The sequence below is a fragment of the Alligator mississippiensis genome, chromosome 3 (genome assembly GCF_030867095.1).
Source record: "Alligator mississippiensis isolate rAllMis1 chromosome 3, rAllMis1, whole genome shotgun sequence".
Lineage (NCBI taxonomy): Eukaryota > Metazoa > Chordata > Crocodylia > Alligatoridae > Alligator > Alligator mississippiensis.
This window is the reverse complement of record NC_081826.1, coordinates 286,381,505-286,409,495: the sequence shown is the minus strand read 5'-3', so window position 1 is coordinate 286,409,495 and position 27,991 is coordinate 286,381,505. Positions and strand designations below refer to the sequence as shown.

Here is a 27,991-nt window from a genome sequence, read left to right as displayed (position 1 = left end):
AAAAATAAACTGTCTGACAATGGGACAATGCATATGCCATAATCATCTGCATGGCAATTTTTACTGTAGCACCCAAGAGTCCTACTCATGGACAAAGACCTCATTTGTGCTGTAAGCACAGAATAAAATGACAGACCCTGCCATAAGGAACTTAAAATCTCAGTACATTATGAGATAGATGGGGGCCTGGAGAGGAGATTATGAAAAAAATAACAGTGTTAGTGATAGGAAACAGTATCAATATATCAGGGGGGAAAAAAAGATTAAAGGATGTGTTTTATGGGGACTTATCTCCAATTATTAGAAGTAGCAGGGGAAAATCGTGATTGTTTGGAAATGTAACAAATGGAAGATGGAGGCTTAACTCCTGGGCTGGTCAGAAATGAGAGTTAAGTATTCAGTGCTGCCTGGTTCCCTCATGCTCATAATGATACTGTAACAGGTTCCCATAACCCCTATTACTAAGAGATGTCAAGGATAGCATAGCAAAGTTACAATCAGGGGGGCAGTGGGAGCTGAACTACTTGCCAAACAGTAAGCAACAGTAAGACAGGCACCCAAAGTGAATACTGCAGGCCAGATGCACAGTAGTAGTCAAGTAGTAAGTGTACAGTAAGAGGACCAGGATGAAATCCACTGTGATGGGCTAGCTGGAGATCATATGACCAGGAGGGGAGGCACTTCAGAGGGGTATAAACCAGCCCTTGGACCAGGGTTGAGGTCACAGTTTTGCCAGGAGCTCAGAGAGATAGAGGCTGAGGCTGAGAAGGGCATGGCTGTGATGAAAGGGACTAGGACCCAAGGGGCCAAATTGCCTTAATGACGGAAACTGGTGGCAGCAAGTCATGGGCATGGCTGTTGTAGAGGTAGAAGACCACAATTAACGCCCTTAAAGCAACCAAGGCTTGGAACCATGATCTGAGCTGATAGAGCCTGGAGCAATGGACTGTGCTAGAAGGCAAGTGAGCACAAGCAGATTGGGCTGAATGGTGCCGAGTACCCAAGACCACATTCTAGTTTTCTGGAAGCAGCCTCCCAGAGTACATACCAACAACAAAGATGTGGCAGGCACATATGAATCAATACCTTTGGGAGACCAAAGAAAGTGGTGCAAATCTGCCCCCCAGGGATGCCAAAGCCACTCTCTGGAGCTGGTCTTTCTGCATTGGGACATTCCATGAGAACAAGATATTGTAAAATGTCCTGACATTTGTGTACAAGAGTCATACATACTTCCATAGAACTCACTACGGCTCGGGCATCTGAAACCCTTGAATAGCCAAATATGCAACAAACAGAGTGAGTTTAGTGTATTTCAGTAAATCAGAGGAACGTTAACTTCATTATTTAGAATGCTCTTCCCTTTGCCAATTTATGAGCTGAGAACAAAGCATAACAAATAAACTGTTTGTCCAAGCTCTTATAAAAAACACAAATTGGTCTCATTGAATATGATAGTAATACCTGAGTTTATCTGCAACCAGATGAGGGGCTGTGGTTGAAGAACTGGAGCACACATCCTGATATGATCTTCATGTCTATTTTACTTTGACCCGTTGGTTCTGTTTGGCTGCCGGTGGAATCAAAGTTCATAAGGACCAACCCAAATACTTTACCTGAAGATTGTTTATATTATTTTTCTCCCATTTTAAACTCTCCACGATAAGGTCGTCTATTTTTGCCTGTTAATTTATGTGCCATTCTCATTATACATATAGATAAACCCTGATTTTGCAATCTTGTCAGGGATATTTAAATGCTTCATAGAACTACCCAGACATCTGCTGGGAGACGCAGACAGCAAGGTCCCATCGCTCACGCAGGTTTCTAACTTGTGTACAGGACCTCCACCTGACACAGGAGGTGCATGGTCCCACTAGGGGGAATGCCATACTGGATCTGGTATTGGCAATGGGAGATGACATGATAGGGGACCTCCAGATCGGTAGCTATCTGGGAGACAGTGATCACCTAATAATAGAATTCAACATAAGACATCGAGTGGGTATGGTAACTAGTAGGGTGAAAGTGCTAGACTTTAGGAAAGCTGATCTCATTGCACTCAGGCGATTAGTCAAGGAAGCACTGCAGAGTAGGAGTTTTGATGGGATGGGTGCCCAAGAAGGGTGGCTGTGCCTAAAGGAAACGATCCTTTGGGCACAAAGCAAGACGATCCCAGGTCAGCCAGGAGGCTTCCATGGCTGACCAGAGAAATCCAGGGCAGCCTAAGGGCCAAAAGGGGAGCACATAAAAAGTGGAAACAGGGTGAGATCACTAAAGATGAATATACCTCCTCTGCTCGTGCTTGTAGGGAGGCAGTTAGGCGGGCCAAAGCTACCATGGAGCTGAGGATGGCAACCCAAGTAAAGGACAACAAGAAATTGTTTTTTAGATATATTGGGAGTAAAAGGAAGGCCCAGGGAGGAATAGGACCACTGCTAAATGGGCAGAAACAATTGGTGACAGACAGGGGGGACAAGGCTGAACTCCTCAACGAGTTCTTTGCCTCAGTGTTCCTAAGCGAGGGGCACGACAAGTCTCTCACTGGGGTTGTAGAGAGGCAGCAGCAAGGCGCCAGACTTCCATGCGTAGATCCTGAGGTGGTGCAGAGTCACTTGGAAGAACTGGATGCCTTTAAGTCGGCAGGCCCGGATGGGCTCCATCCGAGGGTGCTGAAGGCACTGGCCGACGTCATTGCAGAGCCACTGGCAGGAATATTTGAACGCTCGTGGTGCACGGGCCAAGTCCCGGAGGACTGGAAAAGGGCTAACGTGGTCCCCATTTTCAAAAAGGGGAGGAAGGAGGACCCAGGCAACTATAGGCCAGTCAGTCTCACCTCCATCCTTGGTAAAGTCTTTGAAAAAATTATCAAGGCTCACATTTGTGAGAGCCCGGCAGGACAAATTATGCTGAGGGGAAACCAGCATGGGTTTGTGGTGGGCAGATCGTGCCTGACCAACCTAGTCTCTTTCTATGACCAGGTTACGAAACGCCTGGACACAGGAGGAGGGGTGGATGTCGTATACTTAGACTTCAGGAAGGCCTTCGATACGGTATCCCACCCCATACTGGTGAACAAGTTAAGAGGCTGTGATGTGGATGACTGCCCAGTCCGGTGGGTGGCGAATTGGCTAGAGGGTCGCACCCAAAGAGTCGTGGTAGATGGGTCGGTCTCAACCTGGAAGGGTGTGGGCAGTGGGGTCCCGCAGGGTTCGGTCCTTGGACCGATACTCTTTAATGTCTTCATCAGCGATTTGGACGAGGGAGTGAAATGTACTCTGTCCAAGTTTGCAGATAACACAAAGCTATGGGGAGAAGTGGACACGCCGGAGGGCAGGGAACAGCTGCAGGCAGACCTGGATAGGTTGGACAAGTGGGCAGAAAACAACAGGATGCAGTTCAACAAGGAGAAATGCAAAGTGCTGCACCTAGGGAGGAAAAATGTCCAGCACACCTACAGCCTAGGGAATGACCTGCTGGGTGGCACAGAGGTGGAAAGGGATCTTGGAGTCCTAGTGGACTCCAAGATGAACATGAGCCGGCAGTGTGGCGAAGCCATCAGAAAAGCCAATGGCACTTTATCGTGCATCAGCAGATGCATGACAAATAGGTCCAGGGAGGTGATACTTCCCCTCTATCGGGCGCTGGTCAGACCGCAGTTGGAGTACTGCGTGCAATTCTGGGTGCCACACTTCAAGAAGGATGCGGATAACCTGGAGAGGGTACAGCGAAGGGCAACTCGTATGGTCAAGGGCCTGCAGACCAAGCCCTACAAGGAGAGACTAGAGAAACTGGACCTTTTCAGCCTCCGCAAGAGAAGGTTGAGAGGCGACCTTGTAGCTGCCTATAAGTTCATCACGGGGGCACAGAAGGGAATTGGTGAGGATTTATTCACCAAGGCGCCCCCAGGAGTTACAAGAAACAATGGCCACAAGCTAGTAGAGAGCAGATTTAGACTGGACATAAGGAAGAACTTCTTCACAGTTCGAGTGGCCAAGGTCTGGAACGGGCTCCCAAGGGAGGTGGTGCTCTCCCCTACCCTGGGGGTCTTCAAGAGGAGGTTAGACGAGTATCTAGCTGGGGTCATCTAGACCCAGCACTCTTTCCTGCTTATGCAGAGGGTCGGACTTGATGATCTATTGAGGTCCCTTCTGACCCTAACATTTATGAATCTATGAATAAGTGGGAGTTTCCATTTTCTAGAACACCTAAGCTCCTTGTTGCTCCTGGGACGATGGGTAGAAAAGAGACTCCACTCCTGTTGGTCTCTGCGAAAGCTGAGCTGGTGCCCTGTAAATCTTTAGAGAGAGGCAAGCAGTTAGGTTAGTGTGAAGTGAGGCTGAAGGCAAAGCAGGGTAGCACCTTAGTGAATAACTGGCTCAGAGAGGTATGAGATTTCATAGGCAACAGCCTAAATTTATCAGATGCTAGGAATGGACTTGCAGAAAGTAGATGTTCTAAATAAAAGAGAATTTAAATACAGAGGCAGGGACAGTACTAAGAGACACGAAGGTGAGTTAACCATACTTAACACAATCCAGGCTGTGGATGATTTCTTGTTCTGTAGTTTTGCATTCAGGTTGGTTTTTAAAGTTTTGTTGTTTAAGAACAGCTACTTTGAGGTCAGTGATGGAATATCCGGGGGGAACATCCCTTTCACATAGGGATCTCCCCATTTTTCCTGCATAGATAGACAGCAGAAAGGCACTGTAAACAGGTGATTGCATATATGACATTGGTAGAGGTGTAGGTGAATGAGCATCAAATGCTATAATCTGTATTGTTTGATCCTGTATGATGTGATTTGTGTTGATGAGGGGGCACAGCTGGCATCTGTGTCTGTGGCAAGGCCTGGTAGCTTGGTGAGATTTGAAATTTGGTTATCTGTTGCTGGAGAGATATTGTTGGAGATTGGGGCATTGCCTGTAAGTCAGGATAGTCTTGTTCCCCAAGGCTGCCTTGAGATGGTTGTCATTTTCCAGGAGGAGTTCTCGATCATCAATGATGTATACAGAGTGTATAGATTCTGTTGAGTATGGTCTCAATAGAGATTCTGGATCCCGTTATCAGGACTAGCTTTTTGTGTCCCTCAATGGGTTAATTGCCCATTGACTTATTCAAACCACCTTCCTTTCTCTCAGCACTGTCTTTCCCTTTGTATTTAAGTTCTCTTCTATTTAAAAACTCCACTTTCTGCAAGTCCATTCTGAGCATCCAGTGAAGTAGGCTGTTACCTATGAAAGCTCATTCCTGTCTAAACCAATTAGTCTCCAAGGCCCCCTCTACACATTACAGGTATCATGCAATTAACTGCTTAATTGTGCTGTTACTTTAAAACTAGCTACATATGTAAAGTAGCTGTCATGCCATGAAAAACTCCAACCAGCTATAAAGTTAGACCTCAAAAATGTGTACTGACTTAATAGCTGTTTGTTGTTGGGCTTTAATTTGCATGTGTAGCAACGTCCCAGTAGCAGCTGTTGAATTTGGGTCACAGCAGCTGATGTAACGGAGGGAGGGGGCATGGCTGCCTTGGGAGTTCCCTGTGACTAGGAGATTGTGACAGCTGCAATCTCCCAGGCTTGGGGGTGCATGAAACCCCCGGAAGTGGGGGATCACAGCTGCCATGGTCTCCTAGGCTGAGGGATATGTGAAACCCTTCGGAGCTGGGGGATCATGGCAGTTGCAGTCCCCCAATCCCAGGGGTTTCATGCACTCCCAAGGCTGGGGGACGGTGGTAGCCATAACCTCCCAGCCTTGGAGGTGAATGGGTTGCTCCCATGATTGGGGTCCCCTCAGTTGAAGTGTTCTCAGCTGTAGGACCTTAGGGACTATGGGATCTAATGCATGATCCCATCATGTTTGGCATGGCAGGAGGCATGATTGTGTGGATCATGCATTACATCCCATCATGTTCTTACCTGCATGTGTCGAGGGGACCTAAGGTGCTACTCTGCCCTGCCTTGTGCCTGTAGACTGTTAGTGGCCATGTGGGACTGAAATCTGAAGTTACCCATTTTAGATTAATGTAGAGTTTGGAAATCAGGGCTAACCTATGAATAATATGCAGAAAATCTTCAAAATTCACAGAGGGTGTATCTGTACAAGATGCTTACTGTGCATTAGCCTAATAACACTGTGCAGTAGTGTGGCTGCAAGAAAACCATGCTAATAACCTAGTGTGCTGTGTTATTAGGCAAATGCACAGTAAGCATCACAAAAAAACCATGCGCCATCACTACTGTGTAATGACGCTAGTTACTGCACATTCAGTTAGTACTTCATTAAGAAAGGAAGTCCTAAACTCAATGTGCAGTAATTAGGGTGCATTAGTGAATGTGTAGATGTGCCCAGAGAGAAGTGTTTCAGTCCTACTTGGCATCTTTGTTTTATGCATTCCATATACTGTGTTAAAATTACCCTTGCTAACCCTGTCCTATCCGGAGGTTATAGCTAGCTAGACCGTCACTCCATAAGTGACTGCTTAATGGATTTAGTTCCCCTGCAGAGGCTGAAAAGCAGAGTTGCAGTAACTATGAGGAGACAAAGGTGAAACTCATAGGAAAAACAAAGTGAAAGTCCACTTTGCTAGTTTTCATTTTTTCAGCCAAAAGAAGCCCTGAAAGTAACAAAGATAAAGAATAAATGGTGAAAAGAGAATTTGAGATGCCTTCGCATGAATCATCTATTATATGTGAATAAAACAATTCAAGAACATTTGGGCATTTTCTAACTTTTATTAATTTAAGCTGGAATCTGCAAACAGGGGTTGTGTTATGGTAGCATAAGTGCATTTAGGCTGAGAAAAAGCCTAATTGGTCTCATTGAATGTGATATTAATAGTTAAGGTTCTAATATAAGATTCAGGGCACCACTTACAGCTATAAGTCAATTAAAAAGGATGTTGGAGCCTCTGATTGAATGCCAATGGTGAACCCATGGCTTTCTCCCTTCACTTGCCACTGTTGCATCTTTTTGGAGTGGCCTATGTAGGTAGCTTGGTAAGAGGCCCCTCATGAGACACATGAAGTTTTATAGCTATGTGTGTAGTTACTCCTCATGCCTACCTGGTAGTGGTGAGTGTGTCAAAAGTTAAACGTTGTAGATCACTACATTACTTGATGAATAAAAGCAAGGAGAAAACAGGCCATTATAAATAAGGAGAAAAGCAGACAGAACACTTAAGATCTGAAGTTACGTTTTAATGAACAAACCAAAAAGAATATCAAGGACTTCATCAAATTCACCTTCCCTTTAACTGCAGATTAGATTAAATTTGACCCGCATGCATAAATGAAGCAAATAATTATTTTGGTTTGCTGCAAAGAGAGAGCAAGCGAGAAAGAGGGCTCTTCGTTTTGTTTAATCTCTGCATATGACAGCTGTGGTTTCTAACAAAGACATGAAAGGGAACAAAAATGCTTTTTATTATAGTTTTCGGTTGTTTTTCTTCCCTTTGCATTTTTAATACAAAATAGAGCAGAGGAAATCAAACAAAAACATGTTACATTTTATGCAGCTCCACTGTTTCTTGCAAAGATCAAATTAAAGCACAACACAAAGTAAAGGCATTTAGAAACTCCAGGGACTGCTCATTTTCCTTCCTTCTTTTGAGAAATGAATGCAAAATGCCTCCATTCAGTCCACATTTTATGTGGCTCAATTTACCTTCATTTCTTTCCCACCTCTGCCATTCTGGCCACAGCACCACTTTCTGGTACACAGACAGTGAAAATCCCTCTAGGGTCAGCTCAAAAGGTCCATTTAAATCCTACTTTAATCCTGGTCTATGAAGACCTCAGAAACATGGGGCATGTGTAGATGAATCAGCAGGTCCAGATGCTCTCCACCCTAGGGTGTTGAGGGAGCTAGCAGGGGTTATTGCAGGGCCCTTGGCATGGCTTTATGAGCGCTCATGGTGCACGGTCCAGGTGCCAGATGATTGGAAGATAGCCAATGTGGTCCCCATCTTTAAAAAAGGGAGGAGGGAGGACCTGGGCAACTATAGGCCCGTCAGTCTTACCTCTATCCTGGGGAAACTCTTTGAGAAGATCATCAAGGAACACATCTGTGATGGGCTGGCATCAGGGATGATGTTCAGGGGCAACCAGCACGGTTTCATTAGGGGCAGGTCATGTCAGACCAACCTGATTGCCTTTTATGATCAGATCACAAAAGCATTGGATGCAGGTGTCGCCGTGGATGTAGTCTTTCTGGACTTCACGAAGGCCTTTGACACTGTCTCCCACCCCATCCTCATTAAAAAGCTAGGTGACTGTGGCATTGATGCCTACACAGTCAGATGGATTGCAAATTGGCTGAAGGGTCGTACTCAGAGGTGGTGGTGGACGGGTCATATTCAACCTGTGGGGAAGTGGGCAGTGGAGTCCCCCAGGGCTCGGTCCTTGGGCCTGCACTGTTCAATTTCTTTATCAGTGATTTGGACGATGGGGTGAAAAGCAACCTGTTTAAATTTGCCGATGATACCAAAATTTGGGGTGAGGTGGGCATGCTAGCAGGGAGGGAAAGACTGCAGCAAGACCTGGATAGGTTGCAGGGGTGGGCTAACAAAAACAGGATGCGCTTCAATACGGACAAGTGCAGAGTGCTGCACTTGAGCAGTAGGAACCGGCAGCACATTTATAAGATGGGAAACTCCCTTATTGAGAGCACGGAGGCAGAAAGGGATCTTGGAGTCATCATTGAGTGCAAGATGAACATGGGCCAACAATGCGAGGTCACGGTCGGCAGGTCTAACTGGACCTTATCGTGCATCCACAGGCACATCTCAAGTAGGGCCAAGGAGGTGATCCTCCCCCTCTATGCGACACTGGTCAGGCCACAGCTGGAGTACTGTGTCCAGTTCTGGGCACCCCACTTCAAGAGGGATGTGGACAACATTGAAAGGGTCCAGAGGAGGGCCACCCGCATGATCCGGGGACAGCAGGGCAGACCCTACAATGAAATGCTACAGGACCTGAACCTGTTCAGCCTTCACTAGAGAAGGCTGAGGGGGGACCTGGTGACCATCTATAAACTCACGTGGGGGACCAAAAGGGTTTGGGGGAGACCTTGTTTCCCCAGGCGCCCCCCGGGATAACAAGGTATAACGGCCACAAATTGTTGGAGAGTAGGTTTAAATTAGACATCCATAAGAACTACTTCACAGTTAGGGCAGCTAGGATCTGGAACCAACTTCCAAGGGAAGTGGTGCTGGCTCCTACCCTGGGGGTCTTTAAGAAGAGGCTCGATGCCTACCTGGCTGGGGTCATTTGAGCCCAGTTTTCCTCCTGCCCAGGCAGGGGGTCGGACTTGAAGATCTACAAGGTCTCTTCCGACCTTACTTCTATGATTCTATGAAACGGGGGCCCTAAATTGAAGGGGTGGATTTTAAAAAACACTGCTTCAATTTAGGGCTGATTAAACCCCCACGTTGTGTGCACACCCTGCCGACTTACCTGCCTCTCTGGCGGGGAGGGGAGGGTGAGCTGCTGGCAGGTAGAGTGGTCCCTGGGCAAGGGGGGTGGGCTGGTGCTTCCCTCTGCAGCAGCGCACCCCCCCAGGTGGCACCCAGCTCGGGCAGTCCCAGGGGGCACCACAGCCACAGAGGGAAACACCAAGCCCCTGTGCAGCTCAGGCAGGCAGGTGGGCTCTAGGGGAGGAAGGGGGGAGATCAGACTTGTAGCTTTTCTTGGGTGGAGCTGCTTTCCTGAGCTGCTACCAGGCTGCCTGCAGGGCTTCCTGCAGAGCTGCATGGAGCCTGGTGCTTCACTCTGCAGCTGTAGGGGCAGCAAACTAAAACTCGTCAAAGGAGCTTCATTTTGCTGCACCCCAAGTCATTTAAGGTGCATTATGCCACTGAATTTCCTACAGCGGCTGGAATTAATGCACAATATTCCGCCGACGCGTGCAAACACTGACACAATTAAAGTGGTGCAAAAGCATTTAGTCTGCTTTAAAGTGTCGTGCACACATGGCTCTCATTTCGTCTGCACGTGGCCATGGACTTCATACTTCAGGCAGGAATAAATATCCAGCAGTCTAAGTAATTCCTTGTAGCACTGGCTGCCACCAGGGGGAAAGAGGATATTGTGCCCCCCACTACAGAAAGGATGTGGACAAATTGGAGAGAGTCCAGCGGAGCGCAACAAAAATGTTGAGAGGGTTGGGAGCATGAATTATGAGGAGAGGCTGAGAGAACTGGGCTTATTTAGTCTAGAGGAAAGGAGACTGAGAGGAGACTTGATAGTAGCCTTCAACTACCTGAAGCAGAGTTTGAAAGAGGATGGAGCTGGACTGTTCTCAGTGGTAACAGACAGCAAAACAAGGAGCAACGGTCTCAAGTTGCAGCAAGGGAAGTTAAGGTTAGATATTAAGAAAACTTTTCCAGGAGGGTAGTAAAACTTTGGAACAGGTTACCCAGATGGGGGATGCAAGCTCCATCCTTGGATGTTTTTAAGACTCAGCTAGACAAAGCCTTGACTGGGATGATCTAATTGGGGCTGGTCCTGCTTCAAGCAGAGGGTTGGACAAGCTGACCTCCTGAGGTCCCATCCAACCCTAATTTACTCTGATTCTAAATGTTCCTAACCGCAGACCATGGAGCACGTGCAGCACAACCTCTTTGCAAATGCAGTCTCAGGACCACTGACAGTTTTTCAAACAAAGCACCCTTCCTGTTGATGGCAAGAGAGAATGCATCCTTATAGTGACAGATTTATTAGCTGTCTTGCTCCTCGTGTACCCACCTGTCATAGGAAGCCCTCCTCAGGCTGCTGCCAGTTTTGTCATTACTGTTCCTATAAAAAATACCCTTAAGGACAAAGAAAAATCGTACATTACTCCTGTCTTCCCTTCTACTTGCCAGGCACTGCTCAGACAGGTAGTAATACACAGGCCTTGTCTTGAAGATCTCAAAACCTAAATAGACAAGGCAGGAGAAGGAGATATGACTTTATTGCTCCCTTTTTACAAGTGGGTAACTGAGATTCATACTCAAGGCCCAAGCTGGGCTGGGCAGCCTTGAGTATGAGACTTTCTCTCACTCATATTTTTCATGTGACCTCCCAGAGTTTGCTTCTCTTTACTTTAGCATAGTAGAATTTTGGCCATTCTGCAATGCATATCTCCACCCCCAGAAGCAGCATTTGGTTTCTAGTGAGGATGTAGGTGTGGGAGGACAACTAAAAAATAAATACCTAATAATGATTCAAAGAAGATACTTGGAGTATAGGCTAATACCGTGGTTTTTAAACTATGTTTCATGCAACCTTGGGGTTCGGCTGTAGGTCATCAAAGGTTCTGCAAAGAGAGTGGGGCAAACACAGAGTGGGCTGGCAGGCAGTGCACCAGCAGTGCTGGGCCAGGTTACCTGGCTTCACATCAAATCACACAGCCCACAGAGCCAGGAGGTGATAGAGAAGAGTTCCATGTTTAGAAAGTTTGAAAACCTCAGGGCTAATAGGTAGCTATAGCTAGAGTTATAAAATACAGGATACATTGATACCAGTGTGAAAAAGAAGTATATGCATGACATACTGCCCTATTACACAAATCTAATTCAATTAAATCTGATGCAGAATTACACTAAAATAATCTGCGTAAAATTACACCCGGTGTAGGTTACATCTGAATAGATGGCGTATGTCAACAGCTTTTCCTGGCATTGGCGTTTAGTCAAGGACAAGCTGGGCACTTCCAAATGTGCAATTAATGTGCCTGAATTTTCTTGGTAGAAAATTTAGGCTCATTAAAGTGCTCCATGGTGCACATCTACAAGTGCTCCCCCATCAGGAGCAAATTGCACCTGACCTGATAGGAGCAGCCCAGTCCAGGGATGTTCCTGCCCTGCTCTGACTCCCTGCAGCAGCCAGGGGGAGCTCCAGGTCCCCCAGGTGCCAGCCTTGGGACTAGCAGGGGGCACAGGGGCTGGACCCAATCCCCACATGGCTGGGAGAGCTGTCCCTTTTGGTGGGGATGCTGCCTGCCAGCCATGTGGGGGTCCCAATCCCCATGCAGCTGGCAGGCAACATCCCTGCCAAGCAGGCGCAGCTCTCATAGCCACATGGGGATTGGGACCCTCCTGATTTCCACATGGCTCTCCAGCACCACCCCTGCCCAGCAGGGATGGCTCTTCCGGCCACTTAGGGATCGGGAGGGTCCCAATCCCCATATGGCTGGCAGGTATCATTCTGCCAAACTTCGACAGCGGTCCTGGAGAAATGTGCTGGTCAGCAATTTCCTCCCAGTCAGCATCTACATATGCGCTACTGCACAGTAGCTAATGCACTGTTAATCTATTACCTATATTTGGTGGTACTAACAAATGGTGCATTACCCTAATTTACTGTGCAGTAAGTCCCTTGTGCATGTAGATGCTGACACTTTGCTGCACATTAGATTAGTCTAATATATAGCAAAGGGTCTCATATAGATGTGCCTGCTGTTCTCTGCACTCCGCCACCCAGTGGTGAGGTGTGTAATAAATCCTACTCCAAGCACCTGAGTCCAGGAAAGCTCCTTGTCTTCTTCCTGATCCTGAAGTAACATATATTGGTCTACAACAAAGATCCAGTCAAACATTTTAGGTGCAAGACACCCCTCAGAAAATGCTGGCTCTCAGTCTTCGCTTATTCTTTTGACTGTGGAAAAATAATACAGCAATATTTCTGTTGCAAAGGACTCCAAAAAAACCATGATAAATCAGATTGGTTTTGACACTACGGATTCCTATTTATCTGAAAACTCTGGACACATCCCCATGAGTTCACACATGCTGGGGCACGTGTTTCCCATGGGATAAATAGCAGCAATACATATTTGTGCCACTGCTACTTGTCCCTGGCTATGCCCCTGCATGCATGCTCTGGCACGTGGCAAAGGGACACACCTGTGCTGGCCTCCACAGCCACTCCTGGGGGTCTCCCAGGCCAGCAGCAGTGCTGATCTGACCACCTGGAGCCTGGCAAGCAGTCATAGTGTGGTTCTGGCTGGCCAGGCTCTGGTTTCTGGTGTCTCATGCTGCTACCACATGTACCACACTGTATTTTTTTTAGTGGCAGGTTTTTTTTTTACAGTGGGATCTCTGGTGCAAATTAGCAGCATGGTGCATGGATGCTAATTTGCACCAGAGTGATGCATGCACTTTGTGGTGCCTCCAACAGCTTTGAGGTGCTGCAAACCTACATATCATATGCATGCTGGCAGGGATGCACCCTCTGGGTTTATCTTGTGAATCGTATTTGCACACCTAGTGGTCCTAACATTTTGTGGTACCCCGTGACACCCTAAAAAGATCTAAAGCACCCCAGAATTCTATGGCACCTTGGTTGAAAATCACTGGACTACAATGTTGAGGTAAATCTGAAGAGGCATGCGTCCAGACCCCCAAAACTTAGAATGCCTGGATTCTGTTCCCAGCTTTGCTTCTAGCAATCTGGTGAACTTTGGGCACTTTACCTTTCTGGGCCTCAGTCTCCTTATCTGTAAAACAGGTATATTATCCATCCTTTATAAAGCTCTTGAAAATCTGCTAATGAAAAGTGCTGCATAAGAGCTGGCTACCATTGTTATTGCAGCACAGAATATGTGAAACTAAAACCCTTACTCCCAGGCTCCTGCACAAGTGTTGGAAGGACCAAAAAGGGATTAAGCTAGTGTTATTTATTGCCTCTCAAATACCAGGAAAATAACAGGGTTGTTATCAAATGGTGTTAAGCAAGTGATTTTTTTGCAATGATTTGGTTCTGCATAAAGGGTCACATTCAGTGGTATGTGTTGCCTTAGCTGGTGTTACAGCTGCCTGACCTCCTTGGAGTGGGGCAACGCAAAGCAAAACAGGCCCCATGTTCATGGATTCACATTTCCATAGATGAAAGTAGCATTTTTGCAGAGTAAAACACAGCCTTTTTTCCTACAGTACAAGCTTCTTTGCTACTTTCTGTGCTCACGCCTGAAGAAGTTGTGAACAGACTATTTTCCTTAGTCTACACTGAATGCTTTTCCATGAAAGCCAGAATTTTGCTTGGGTGAAAGGTATTCATTTTGAATTTATTTGTTCTTATACCTTTTTCTTTCTATCATGATTTCCTCTGTGCTTGTAACATAAATTCTGAATGTGTGCGTCACACACAAGCATTTTATTTTAGGTTGGTTTAGCCTTGTTACTGATATCACGTGCACTCAGCTTGCAATGCACTGTGGGAGTTGTAAAGGTTCATATCTCCACAGGGAAGGAGACTGATTTCTAAGTATGATCAAATTATAGTCATTCTTTTTTAGAAAAAAAACCCCTGCTCACTTTGTTATAATGCACACAGAACATGACTCATGCAAGAAATCAGTGAGTGGTTATAATGTATGATGAGATGACATCTTAAAAGCTATTGTAAATATGGGATTTGCTGTTAATCTCCTGAGCTACATTAAAATAATTCACCTGATTGCTTAACAGAGCAGAGAACATTTATAATGAGAATGAATCTCTCTGGGTTTTTTTGGAAATAAAATATTTCCAAAGGCTGTAGCTGTATCTATACATAAACAATTGTGCATAAAGTCTTGTGGTACACTATTATCTGGTCAAAATGACCTACTTTAATATAACATAGTTAGCCAGTTCAAAGTAAAGGCCTTCCAGTCCTTTGTGCTCCAAAAAGGCACTTTGGCTCTATGAATAGTTATGTTTATTGTATTGATTCAGTAGCTAAAACTGATATATCTTTCAAAGATAGAGCCTTTGGGAAGTCATGGAAGAAGGGTTCTGGAGGTGTCATTTGAATGACACATGACAACACAGGCCAAGGGATCAGTGATCCAGAGGCTATGAAAATGACTGGCCATATTCCTAAGGAAGGCAGTAGGAGTCTTGGCTAAGGACTGCAGGGCTTTCTTCAAATAATATGTGTGTTACCTTTTGCAGGGAGCAGGCCAATTGCTAGAATTAGATTCAATATTCAGAGTTCCTGCTTACTCTTCTGTCATGCTTCAAACAAGGACCCCTCCATCCCTTGTATTTTACATAACTGTGGAAGGCCAGGGCCTAACTGTGGTCTTAGTAGACCACTAGAGCTGAAACTGAAATCATATTTTTAAATATTTCCAGGATCTATCATATTTTATGTTTCAGTAATATTTTGGGGCTTCAGCTGCCCCATTGTGCTTGCACATAGAGTGAGGCAGCTGCTAGCCCAAGGAGCTGACAAATTAAGTAGACAGGAAGGTAAGACAAGTGGTATCAGAGGAAGAGGTGTCATTAGTACCTTTATACAAATAGGTAACCAAGATATGAAAAGTAATTGGCCTGACATCTCCCAAGAAGTCTATAGCAGATGCTGTGTACATATGTTCAAATGAACTAGGAGAATTCTCCTAGGTTTGTTTTTCTGATGGAAAAACTTATCCAAAGCAGATATTTGAATGCTGACCCCCTGAAGAGTAAAGGGTTTGAAGCTAAGCACCCAGGGGGCCTCTATGCATACATCTCAGTGTACTCTTCAGTCTCCTTCAGTCTTCCTCAAGACAAATGGCACCAGTTCACAGGGCAGCACTGATTGGCTGACCCAGACTGCTTGGGCTCAGCATATGTCTCCCTGCTGCATAGTGTAAGGATTGTGAAGGATCTATGTTCTGCTGCCTGCTTGGGTGGAGTAGTAGAAACCAGCAAGCAACCGTCTGTCTCCATGAGGAAGGTGGGAGAAAAGCACCCTGGGAAGTTGAAGGTTTCTTTCAAAAGAGAATGTGTATAGATATTTGCTCTCCCAGAACAATCTCTCTTGGGAGTAGTATAATTCTAATTGGTTCTGGGTTATTTTTCTCTTAGAGTGGCCATTTTTGCTCTGTGATAAAGATCTTGAACCCAGGGTTTATGCTAGGAGAGCATCATCTCTCCCAGAAGAAATGGATTGTCTCTACATGGCTAGAGGAAGGATCTGAACCCAGATCTCCTCGGTACAAGTCCAGTTCTTGAAATCAAAAACCATCTTTTTTTTTTTTATAAAAATCCAACCTATAATAGTTTTCTAGGCATACATACCCTGATGGCTAGAAAATGGTATTCAGGGGTTTGCATTTGGAATTTGCCTTGTAGGTAAAGTAGATATGTATTAGAATAATGGTCCTGGGCAATGGCAAGGGTTAATTGATTTCTAGGAGCCTATTTGTGACAAGTCTCCTTCAAGGCCCATTGTGTCTGACACAAACAAGCAGCAAGCAGATACATAGGCTGGGAAATCGAAGACATGTACCACACTGTTCCAGAACATGAGATAAGAGACTCTGCCATGTTGGCCAGGAAACAATGCCCAACTGCAAGGCCCTTGGGAGTTCCAGCTTCGGTAGATGGACCAAATTAAGGGAAACCAGAAAGGTCCAAATTAGGATGTGTGCATGTGATGGGTTTGTGAAACAAAGGAATATGCTGTCAGGACAGAATGTGGACAGTATGACAACCACAGGGAAACAGGTTAGCAATGCCTAGAGATGAAGAGCCATCAGGAGGGGGAAAGAAAGGAAAAAGAGGGATTTCAGAGCAGCAAAGGATCCCTGAGAGAGGAACTGAAGCTACCATGGACAAAGGATACACCACCAGCCCATCTGACCCACCCCAATGTGGGGGGGGGGGGGAGGCCTCAGCTTCCAATGTCCAGGCTGCTGACATCTGACATTCAAGAGAGAACCTCAGAGTGAAGCTCGCATATTGGCCAGACATACCTTGACTGTGAACCCTGGGACTGGTAGATATAGAATTGTTTGCATTAATCTTATCTGCTGTCACTTATGTATCAATAAAATTAACCTATTGTTGAATGGAGAGGCCATGGTCAGTCTGAGGGTTTTGGGTCTGCAAGCTATCTGGGTCACAAATCCAGTGCCAACACACCCCACATCAAGATGATAAGTTCCAATTTGTTCCCTAAACAAAAGGAGGCTGATTACCTGTGGATGTTGATGGTCTCAGAGTATGTCTACACCGTGGTTTAGACATTCGTTCTAGTCAGGATGCCCTGGTGTGCCCCCACCGGCCATTACCAGTCATGTGCTTGAAACCAGGCAGCATGCAAACAGCACTTCCTTGGCCATATTTCTGTGCCCACTTTCAAGACCTTCGTCTTTAGTATAGCTCAATCTCTATTTAGATGGCTGATTTTAGGCACTAGTTCAAATCTTTTGGCCTAAGAAATTGCTGTGGACTGAATTTTTAAAGTTGGACAGCTGAACTGCCACTATGTACACACATTCCCATTAGCTACATTTCTTTACACAAATATTTGCTTTTTCATGCACAAATAATATATGTAAATCCATCTTTTCAAACATTTATTTCACTTGCCTATAACATTTACCCAAACGTGGTAGCTTACATTTAATTTAATGTTATTAATTATAGAAGTTTCCTCTCTACCCCAAGGAATTTTTCATTTTAACAAAAAATATTACAGAAAAGAAATGTTTGGTGATCCTCTTTGCATTTATATATACAGAGAAGATACTTTTGGTGGTTCTCTTAATTTACTGAAAGCAGTATTAGATACTTGTACTTGCAATTTAATCTTCCTAATCATAGCTATCACTTATATTTCGCTTTTGAAGCAAATATTCCAAATCATTGATAGCTTAGAGATATTTTTCTCATACATCACTGAAATGCAGCCTCTGCAGTAGTAGAAGGTAGCCTTTTATGCAATGCCAAGAAGTAGCTAAAGAAAGAAAAAAATTTTATCCAGCTAAAACTGCAGGAGAAATTTAAGTAGGTAGGAATAGACCATCTTGGTGAATATTGCCATGATAGGATATTAATGCTATGCTAATACAGTATTTCATAAAATAAACTGCTAATATGATTAAAGGCTGCTAATAGGATTAAAAGATTCTTTTTTTAATGGAATATGACTTTTCTGTACTGGGTTGAGGTCTATTTTTCAATCTTGTTCACAGGGGAAAAGGGAGGTTCATCCAGTGGGGAGAGCGTGTCACTCTTGCGGTTACCTTGTAATCTCATTTCACCTTAAGACAGTGTGAAATGAGAAGTGTGTGAAATCAGGGCTCCATGGTGTCTCTAAGACACCTGTTTGTATTTATAACAGTGTGAAGCCCTAGTGCCTCAGGGAAAAGTCCTGAAGGCATGCTGCTTTAAGAAGGCCAGATCCCTCCCCTGGCTTTCCAACCCACAGGGGAATCGCATCTGGTACTGAATCCTAGAAGAGGTGCAGCACAGTCTTTTTCCAAGTTTTCCTGCCTGGCTTCCAGCATAGCACGTACACAAAGTTAGAACAGTAGATTTATTGTGGGAAGGAAAGCCTGAGAAGTGTAGGTTGTTTCCTTGAGGACCTAATCTGAGTGTGTGACACTACGAAGGAGTTCTTCCTTTGATTAAATGAAAAATTCTTCAGATTCTCAGTGAGCTGTTTTGTAGAGTGGGATCTTGAGCAGAGATTTGGCTTTTTTTGCTACCATTCACAATGGTATTCTATGTTAAGTATCTAAACATGCCGGGGGAAGTTTGTTTGAACCTGAGAGTTGGGTGGTGAAAACTAGTGGGCAAGTTCTCACAAGGATCCAGGCATACAAGCATTACTGCACTTGATGATGATAATCGACTCCACTGTCGATTATCCTCAATTCTGATCTTACATTTCAGCTTTTGATGGTGCTACTGTGGAAGCACCACGCTCTCAGTCTCTGAATGACTTAAAATCCCATGGCCCTTGTCACGCTGGTTTTCCAACTGAATGTGGGACTAGTCCTATTTTTCTTTGATCTCTTGCTGGCAATATTTAATTTGAAGATTGCTAGATCTGTCGACTGATAGTGTCAGAAGGCATCTCGGGAGTCACCACAGCACCTTTCATAGACATAGGATTTCCTATTCCTAAACCATCCCAGATAAACGCCAATCTAGCCTCTCTTTGTAAAACTGTAGTGAAACTGATTCCATGACACCCCTTGTTCTACTGTCTTACCATTCTTGCAGTTAGTTCCTCTCCACCCCCTGCTCCCCCATCAAGATTTGATCTAAATGTGTTTTCCAGTAGTTTAAACTCATTGCATCAGGTCCTGACCTCTGTGACAAGAGCAGTGTTTGTTCACGTTTATGGCAGCTTTTGAAAAATGCTATCATTTTCTGCCTTACAGTCCCTTTCTGTAGACCCAGCAAACCCAGTTTGTTTCACTATTCCTCATATGTCTTGCTTTCCAACACCTTTGCCATTTTCACCATTGGTACCATTGATCATTAGGTGTACTTGATTTGCAGACCCCAGCAGGAGCAGATCAAACTGTTTCTGGTTGTCAGACTGCTGAGTAATCTTTTGCTGGCAGTATATACAATGTGATAAATTGTGGTTGTTTTTCTACCCCAAAAGCTCATGTAGAGTTTTCATCCCTTCCTGTTCAATCTGTACATGGGACTATTAAGAGAGGTAGGACATAGGTTGAAGTGTTTTCTATATGCCAGAAATACTCGATTTCAGGTGACTCAAGCAATGCAGATAAGATTCAGTCCAGATAGGCTGATGTGATGTTAGCAGATTGCAGCTGGCAACTAGAAGAGATGGCTGAGTGTGGGTTAGATTCTCAGGCTGTCTGTCTACATTGTGCTACTTAGATGATATAAAAAAGCCATCACTGCTATATGACTTCTCTATTAGAGGCAAACACCCCTCAGACAACCTATTTCAGGTGGGCCCCAAACCTCTACTCCCATTTCTAGTATGGACAACAGAGTAGTCAAAGCTCATCACAGCAAGCTTTCAGTAGCAAAAGAGACAAGGATGTCGTGTCAGTGGCATAGATTAGAAATTCCCAGGAACAACACAGCTTTTGTATCATGGAATAATCAAAAGCAAGTGAGCAAGAACAAAGGTATAATAAAGACTATTTTTGATAGGTCTGTGGCAGACATATTAAGGACTCTTGACTCATTCCATATATAGAACTAGGGAACTTTGGCCAACTTCTTCACCGCCTTAAAAAGACTTCCCCAATTACAGGACAAAAGTAGTTGTGGCATCCATTCTCTGATTTTTTTATACAACAGCAAAAATATGTATTTTATAGCCTTGTTACATGGTCTCTTCCCATTATTGTGATGAACAAGTTAGTGAACAGCAGGCCAAAGTGTGCATATGAATTCCTTCGGAGATACTGTGACCTTTTATAGTCTTTAAGGCCTTGTCTCTTTTGTTTCCTTTTTCTTTCTTTTCATGTCTTTGCCATAATGCTAAGTCCCCTTCTGGTTTCCTACCTACTGCAACTATTAATAGGTTTACACCTCTAGGCTTTCCTAAGGGCAAACTTCCACTGTAGTCAATGGAAACTTTACCAAAGTAAAAGGGGTCCCAGAATGACCCCATGCATTCTACTAGTAGGTAGTGAGTACAGTTTAAGAAGCACCTCTTTGACATGTTATTGCAGTTTCTCCCACTCAGACTAGATACAACTAGCTCTGATACTACACTGTAGGAAATATTGCTTTTTTTTTTAAACTAAAATAAGACCCATTCAATTACTCAATGCTCTAGTTAGCAATAACTCAACTGAAACTCCTGAATTTTTCATGTTTCTTATGGAAATCTTTGCACCCAAATCATAGCCAACTTCACATGAAACTTGATCTGTGTGTGCAAGAGACTGGCTAAGTTTTCAGATGACACCAAATTATGGGGAAGTGTGGTCACTTTAGAGGATAGGATGGGGATTCAGGCTGACCTGGACAGGCTCTCAAGGTGGGAGAATCAAAGCCTGATGACATTCAACATAGGGAAATGCAAGGAGCTCCACTTCAGGAGAAAGAACTCACATCCTACTTATAGGCTTGGCAGTGCTACACTCTCTAGCACCACAACCAAAAGAGACTTAGGGGTCATGATTGACCACAAGATGAACATGAGCCAACAATGCAATGCCACAGCCATCAAAGCAAATAAAACTCTGGCTTGCATCTACTGATGCATCTCAAGCGAGACCCAAGAAGTCATCCTCCTGCTTTACTCGGCCTTGGTGAAGCTGCAGCTGGAGTACTGCATCCAGTTCTGGGCTCCACACTTTAGAAAGGATGTGGAGAAGCTTGAGAGAGTCCAGAGGAGAGCTACATGCATGATTAGAGGTCAAGAGAACAGGCCTTATGAGGAGAGGCTGAGAGGCATGGGACTCTTCAGCCTTGAGAAATGAAGGCTCAGGGGGGATTTGGTGGCAGCCTATAAGTATATAAGAGGTGTGCATCAGGAACTGGGAGAACATCTGTTCACCAGGGCACCTCAAGGGAAGATGAGGACTAATGGTCACAAACTACTGGAAGACTGTTTTAGACTGGACGTGAGGGAAAACTTCTTTACTGTCCGAGTCTTCAGAGTCTGGAACAGACTCCCCCAAAAGTGGTGCAAGCACCTACTCTGGATACCTTTAAGAAATGCTTGGCTGCTTATCTTGCTGGGGTGATCTGACCCCATCTCACTTCCTGCCCCTTGGACAGGGGGCTAGACCCAATGATCTCACAAGGTCCCTTCCAGTCCTAATGTCTATGAAATCTATGAAACCTGAAACCAGGAATCTGTCCCCTGGTTAACTTGTGAGAGACATTAATTTCAAGTATTTCCAAACTGGAAGTTCAAAGTGTGTTTGACTGGACATATAGGACATATAAGCTACATGGTATGTTTTCTTTTTGAGACTAGCTTGTGGCATCAAGCTGGTCTGGTTACTCATATTTAAGAATTCAAGATTGACTTTATTAATTACTTTTTAATAATTAATTTAAGTCCACTGCTTACATTCTCCAATATTTTGTATTTATTAGACATATACACATAAAAATGAATATGGGCAGAGGCAAGGAATATTTAATTTAAAGTATGATTAATAATCACAAAAATAATTTGCAAGATTAGCTATGGTGAAGTTCTTTCTTGCAGTTTTATACATGAATTGTATCAAACTCTGAACTAGAGAGAAGTCCAAAGGGTCCTTGGCACAGACCAAGGTGAGAACTGAAGGTTTTTCTTTTTTCTCTTTCTTTTCTGATGAGAGTCTTTGGAGTTTGTTATTGTGTTTTTTTGGGGGAAAGGGAGGAGTTGGGAATCTTTATGGGCAAATGGGGGTAACAACTGCAGCCTCTCTGCAGGAGGAATCTTGGAAGCGAGGTAGGAGGTTTTCCCCAGGGGCTGAAGTGAGGTTCTGGGAGCCGGTGGGTGGGGAATGGAGAGTGTGTTGGGAAAAACTTATTGTAATTGAATGTGTGTAGTGGTTGGGGTTAATGGAAGAGTTTTCTTGTGTCAGGGTTTCAGGCAGAGTGGGGGGGTGCTTGGACAAAGAGAGTTGGAGTTCTCAGCTTTTGGGGTAATCTATGGGGAATCCTCTCTGTGGCCAGCTTGTTTATTGTAAGCCTCTTTGAGCCTTTTAGATAGAATAGGATGGATAAAGCAAAAAAAAAACCCAACTTGATTGATTAATGAATCCTTGTATGACTCCATCAACATTGGTTTTCACTGAGCATTCAGATCGGTACAATAATCTGTACTAGATAAATCAAGAGAAACAACATTACAATAGGGATTAATTGACCCCAGTGTATTCACATGCATTTTCTGTGCTTGTTCACAAACTAAAGAAATAATAATATTATCTAACAAGAGGCTAAATAGTTATTTCTTGGGGTCTTGTTACACATTACATGGTAAGCTGCTCAAATGTTGATGGGTGTTATTACTAGCTCAAGGTTGGAGCAGTCACACATTCCCTAGACAAGGGAGAGGAGATTGCTGCCATATAGCTTGACTTAAAAAAATCCTTAGATCTGGTATCCCATGATCACCTCTTGGCAAAAGTGGACAACTGTGGCCTCGGGTCCACCACGATCTGCTGGCTGGGGGATTGGCTCCATGGTTGGACCCAGAGAGTGGTGGTTGACGGAAGTCAATTGGCGTTGTGCCCTGTGACCAGTGGGGTCTCTCAAGGCTCTGTCCTGGGACCTATATTATTCAACATATTAATCAATGACGTGGACATTGGAGTCAAAAGTGGACAGGCCAAGTTCGCTGATGACAGCAAACTTTGGGGCAAAACGTCCACACCTGAGGACAGGAGGGTGATCCAAGCTGACCTTGACAGGCTCATGAAATGGGCGGATGAGAACCTGATGGTGTTCAACACTGAAAAATGCAAGGTTCTCCACCTTGGGAGGAAAAACCTGCTGCATGCTTATAGGCTCGGCAGTGCTACACTGGCTAGGACTATGGAAGAAAGAGACTTGGGGGTCATCACTGACCACAAGATGAACATGAACCTGCAATGTGGTGCTGTGGCTAGTAAAGCAAGCAAAACACTGGCTTGCATCCATAGATGCTTCTCAAGCAAATCCCAGGATGTCATTCTCCCGTTGTACTCAGCCTTGGTGAGGCTGCAGCTGGAGTACTGTGTCCAGTTTTGGGTTCCAGAATTCAAAAAAGGATGTGGAGAAGCTCAAGAGAGTCCAGAGAAGAGCCACACACATAATCAGAAGTCAGGAAAATAGACCTTACGACGACAGGTTGAGAGCTGTGGGACTCTTCAGCCTGGAAAAGCGCAGGCTCAGGGGTGATCTGATGGCTGCCTATAAGTTTATAAGGGTTGCTCACTAGGATCTGGGGGAACGTCTGTTCACCAGAGCACCCCAAGGGATGATGAAGTTGAACGGTCATAAACTCCTCCAAGACTGTTTCAGGCTGGACATGAGGAAGAACTTCTTTACTGTCCAAGCCCCCAAGGTCTGTAATAGTCTGCCACCGGAGGTGGTTCAAGCACCTACTTTGAACACCTTCAAGAGACATTTGGATGTTTATCTTGCTGGGATCCTATGACCCCAGCTGACTTCCTGCCCCTGGGGCAGGGGGCTGGACTCAATGTTCTTCCGAGGTCCCTTCCAACCCTAGTGTCTATGAAATCTATGAAATGTATTTAGGTCAGCAGGGACCTAGAGGACTAAAAGGTAAGAATCCACCCCCCTTCCCATTCTGGGCTTCCCCTTAGCCCTTGCAGCTCTCCTTGCCCCTGCTACCCACCCCCAGGACTCCCTCTTTTCCCCCATGTTTCTCCCTGGGCCCTCCTCCCCCGCAACCCCTGCTCACTAACTTGTAGTTGCCTGTGCTGTGTCGGGGAGCAGGCGAGGGTGGGGGGGAGAGGGTTAACCTGTCTGCCTGGCCCTGCCACTGCCAATGTTAGGCTGCTGCTCTTAGGGCTCAGCCTAGGTGAGAGAGTATTAGTGGCAGCAGCAGCAGATTAACCCTTCTCTGCCTGTTCCCCCGGGGCACACAGCGTGGGCAACCACAAGTAAGCTGGGGGGACGGGAGCAAGGGGGCAGTGAGCACAACTCTATAGTGCTGGGGAGAGGTGGAAGTGGGGGCAGTGGGCCCAATCTGGGTCAGCAGGGAGTGGGGTGGGTTGGGTGTTTACACTAAGGTGTAGCCTACAGTGGCCACACATTAGTGTAACACAAGCTGGCTAACATGAATCAGAGATAACCCTAGGCTGGAGTGGTGTAACTTTAAGCCACCTAAAGAGTCTTTAAAGCTAGTCTTACGCCATGTATAGATGGAATGAGAGGCGTGTGTGCACAACACTTTAAAACAGGCTAAATGCTTTTACACCACTTTAACGGTGTTGGAGTTTGCACACCTCAGCAGTGCATTGCGCATTAATTTCAGCCTCTGTAAGAAATTCAGCAGCGTAATGAACCTTAAATGACTTGGGGCGCAGCAAATTAAAACTCCTCTCAGGAGTGGAGCCAAAGCACTGGGCTCTGTGCAGGAAGCCCTGCAGACAGCCTGGCAGCAGCCTGGGAAGGCAGGCCACACCCAAGAAAAGTGGCAAGCCTGTGGGCGGGTGCCGTCTCGGGGGTGGTGGGCGGGTGGGAGGGGGGGCTGCTGCTGCTGCAGAAGGACCACTCTGCCCACCGGCAGCTCGCCCTCTCCTCCCTGCCAGAGAGGTAGGTAAGTCAGCAGGGTGTGTGCACGACACGGGGGTTTAATCGGCCCTAAATTGAAGCAGTGTTTTTTAAAACCCACCGCTTCAATTTAGGGCCCCCATTTAGTGTACACATGGCCTTAGGTGTCAATGTGTGGACAATCCAGGGGTTTAGGGCTCCATGAGCTGCCAAAAAATTAATATCTAACAAGGTCCTTATTGTATCAAGGACTGTATCTGTATGTGAAATCTAGTGAACAGCTACTTGAGTTCTCTGAGTTCTACATAGTGATTAGAAATTTAAAATAATATGCTAATGGATGGCAAAAATCACATGAAAATATATATTACATCTCCATGAATACTAACTAATTCCATCATGACTAATGATATTACAATGAATACCAATTGAATTAATAATCATGCAGTATCTAGTGTAGAGTATTATTAATGCTCCAGTCATTAATTCAGCAATTTTTAAAGTTTAGCTCTTTTGGGAATAAAAAAAAATCTCACCTGGATATTAAGCTAATATGTCACAGTTTCTACTAGAAATACAATTAATTATAAAATATGGGGGTGGTAGTAATGGTATACAGTAAGTAGTTAACTATCATTAATCCATTTGATATTCACTGTAATAACATTAATCATACTAGACTCATTTAGTGTTAATGTGGATGAAATATATAATTCCACAGAATTTTTTTTGTACTGTAACATTAATTACTGTTTCCACATATAAAAGTGTTTGCTACTGTTAAATAAAGAATCTCAAGAAAAGTATTTCCATGTTTCTGACCCAGATGTCAGCATGCAGCATACTCCATCAGACTTTTCAGCTGTATAATAATAAGTTCTCTCCTGAAAAAAGTGTGGCCAAGAACAATTCACATGGGAAAATGCAAAAGAATAGAATTTCTTATTTTCCCCTAAAACAGTAATGGAAAGCATTATGAAACTGACCTGCTCTGCTTGCTTTGCTTTCTTCGAGGGATATATTTAGAATAGGCCTCTGATAAACTAGGACATATAGTAGTATCAAAGACTATCCACATTCCCTGAAGATGTTTCTTTTACATTGGTATCTCTGTCACCCACATCCCATACATTTATAGCACAGCTGGAATAGCTGAATAGCTTGGATGTAGGTCCCTAAATGATGAGTGGTCTTCATTAGTATAACAGTTAGTAAATTATAAATCCTATAGCCATACACCAGGGTGATATACAATGGCTGGGCATCAAGTTAGGGAAGCCAATATTATTCAGATAGCTCAAGGCTTGATAAGTTTTCAATGTTAATAAGATAAAAAGTGTTAAAATGGCTATTACCAATGCATTTTCTGTCACACTCGAATTAGGGAATAAGACATACTGCTCAGCAGTCAGATAGCAATTACAATGGTGCATAAATTGCTTTAATTTTGGTTCAGAACAAGAATTCCAGCAGCGTGGTATATTAAAGGTGCGCAGATATGGATTTTGAAAAGCTTATCAGATATATTATTTGAATCTTTGAATCCTTAGCTTCTAATCCCATCCCAAATCATAATGTGAAAACATGGGGAGTGAGTTGGGGACGTCACCTGGGGCTAGGTACAAACATTCATCCTCGTACTGACATAGCACGCCAGCCATAGTCTATGCACTTTACAGTACTGCTTTTTGTATAGACAGCGGTGGACCTGCCACGGTGCACAGCAATGCAAATTAAGACCCTGAACAATAAGGTGGGTTTGGGTGTGAACTTGCATATGAACCTTCCCATGCAGTGGTTCTGCTCTATTTAGGACTTGCTGTACTGGCAGGCTTGTGTTGCGGGGTAACTCCTAGCACAATACGAGGCTGATCCAGAAGTTCGTCTTCAAGCAAATCTTCTTTTGACTTAAATGAGAACAGTGACTAAAAGGGGCTGTACGGTTTGCACCTCAACAAGCAAGCCATTTAGAATGGCAACAAAAGTGTGACAGATTGCAAAGATGCTCTCTAGCCGTTCGTTTTGAACAAGCTTTCACTTAACATGTTTTATTTATTTGTCAGGAAAGTGCTTATTCTGTTGCATTTGCAGGAATGACTTTAACAATGTGTATTTTGTTTTCCCTTGTTTGTTTTTGCCTGCAGAGCAAAGTTCCCATTATGTAATTTCTCTGAAAGCCTTTAATAATGCAGGTGAGGGAGTGCCTCTTTATGAAAGTGCCACCACTAGATCCATGACAGGTGAGTTGGGCGCTGTAACTTATATGTCGTTCCATATCAGTTATCATTAACCTTTCTTATGGGCATACCAGTTTGGGAAGTCAATGCTATATTTAAGTCTCTGCTAAAATGAATCAGATGAGTTTTCCACCTCATTCCAAACAGCTGATTTACACAGATGCGCTGTAGCAAATTAATTACACATCCCAGAAATATTTTGTACTGTAGTAAATTTTCCATAGCCAGTATAAAATAATGTAGGGCTTGCAAATGTGTTAACAGTTTGGTGGAATTTGGCTTCAGTGAACTGTGATTTCCAGACAAAAATATCCCAAGATTATGTTTGAATAAGGGCTGCTGACATTGATCAGACACAGAATCCATTTCTTTTTCTTTTTTTTTTTTCTTTTCTAAGCTGGAGTTAGTTAAAACCTAGAACCCTCACAGAAAAGTACAGAGTTGGATAACCCAACCTCAGATAAGTTGAAACAAAGTACTGTTAAAGATGAATGATGATTTAGGGCTCACATAAAGGAGAATGCCTGATATTAACTGAGCCCTTTTTTTGTCATGAAACTTTCTTTCATAGACATATTTATGGTACAAAAACAAGAGTATGTACTTGGTCCAAAGTGACCTTTGAGATGATTTTTTGGGGAAAGCTGAGCAGGTGGGACTACAGCCAAGTGAAACTAAAGAAGTAAATAAAAAAAATGGTTTTCCTCTGGAGTGGCACTATCATTTGATACAGCATTTTTCCCCCTTGTGTTTCACTCACCATGTTAAAAACTTCCTGCGAAAAAGGAAGCGTATGTCACTGAGAGCAAAAGGACCAAATGACAGACTGACAAGGGTGAAC

General features: G+C 44.3%; 1 protein-coding gene across 2 annotated transcripts in view; it reads left to right on the top strand.

The window, feature by feature from the left end:
• The window catches only part of DCC (DCC netrin 1 receptor), a 1,021,998-nt gene that overhangs the window by 856,236 nt on the left and 137,771 nt on the right, over positions 1-27,991 (top strand). For both annotated transcript variants that reach the window (XM_019495847.2, XM_059725279.1), the window contains exon 16: positions 27,058-27,153. In XM_019495847.2, the coding sequence (XP_019351392.1) occupies positions 27,058-27,153 (96 nt within the window). The remainder of the gene's footprint in view (positions 1-27,057; positions 27,154-27,991) is intronic.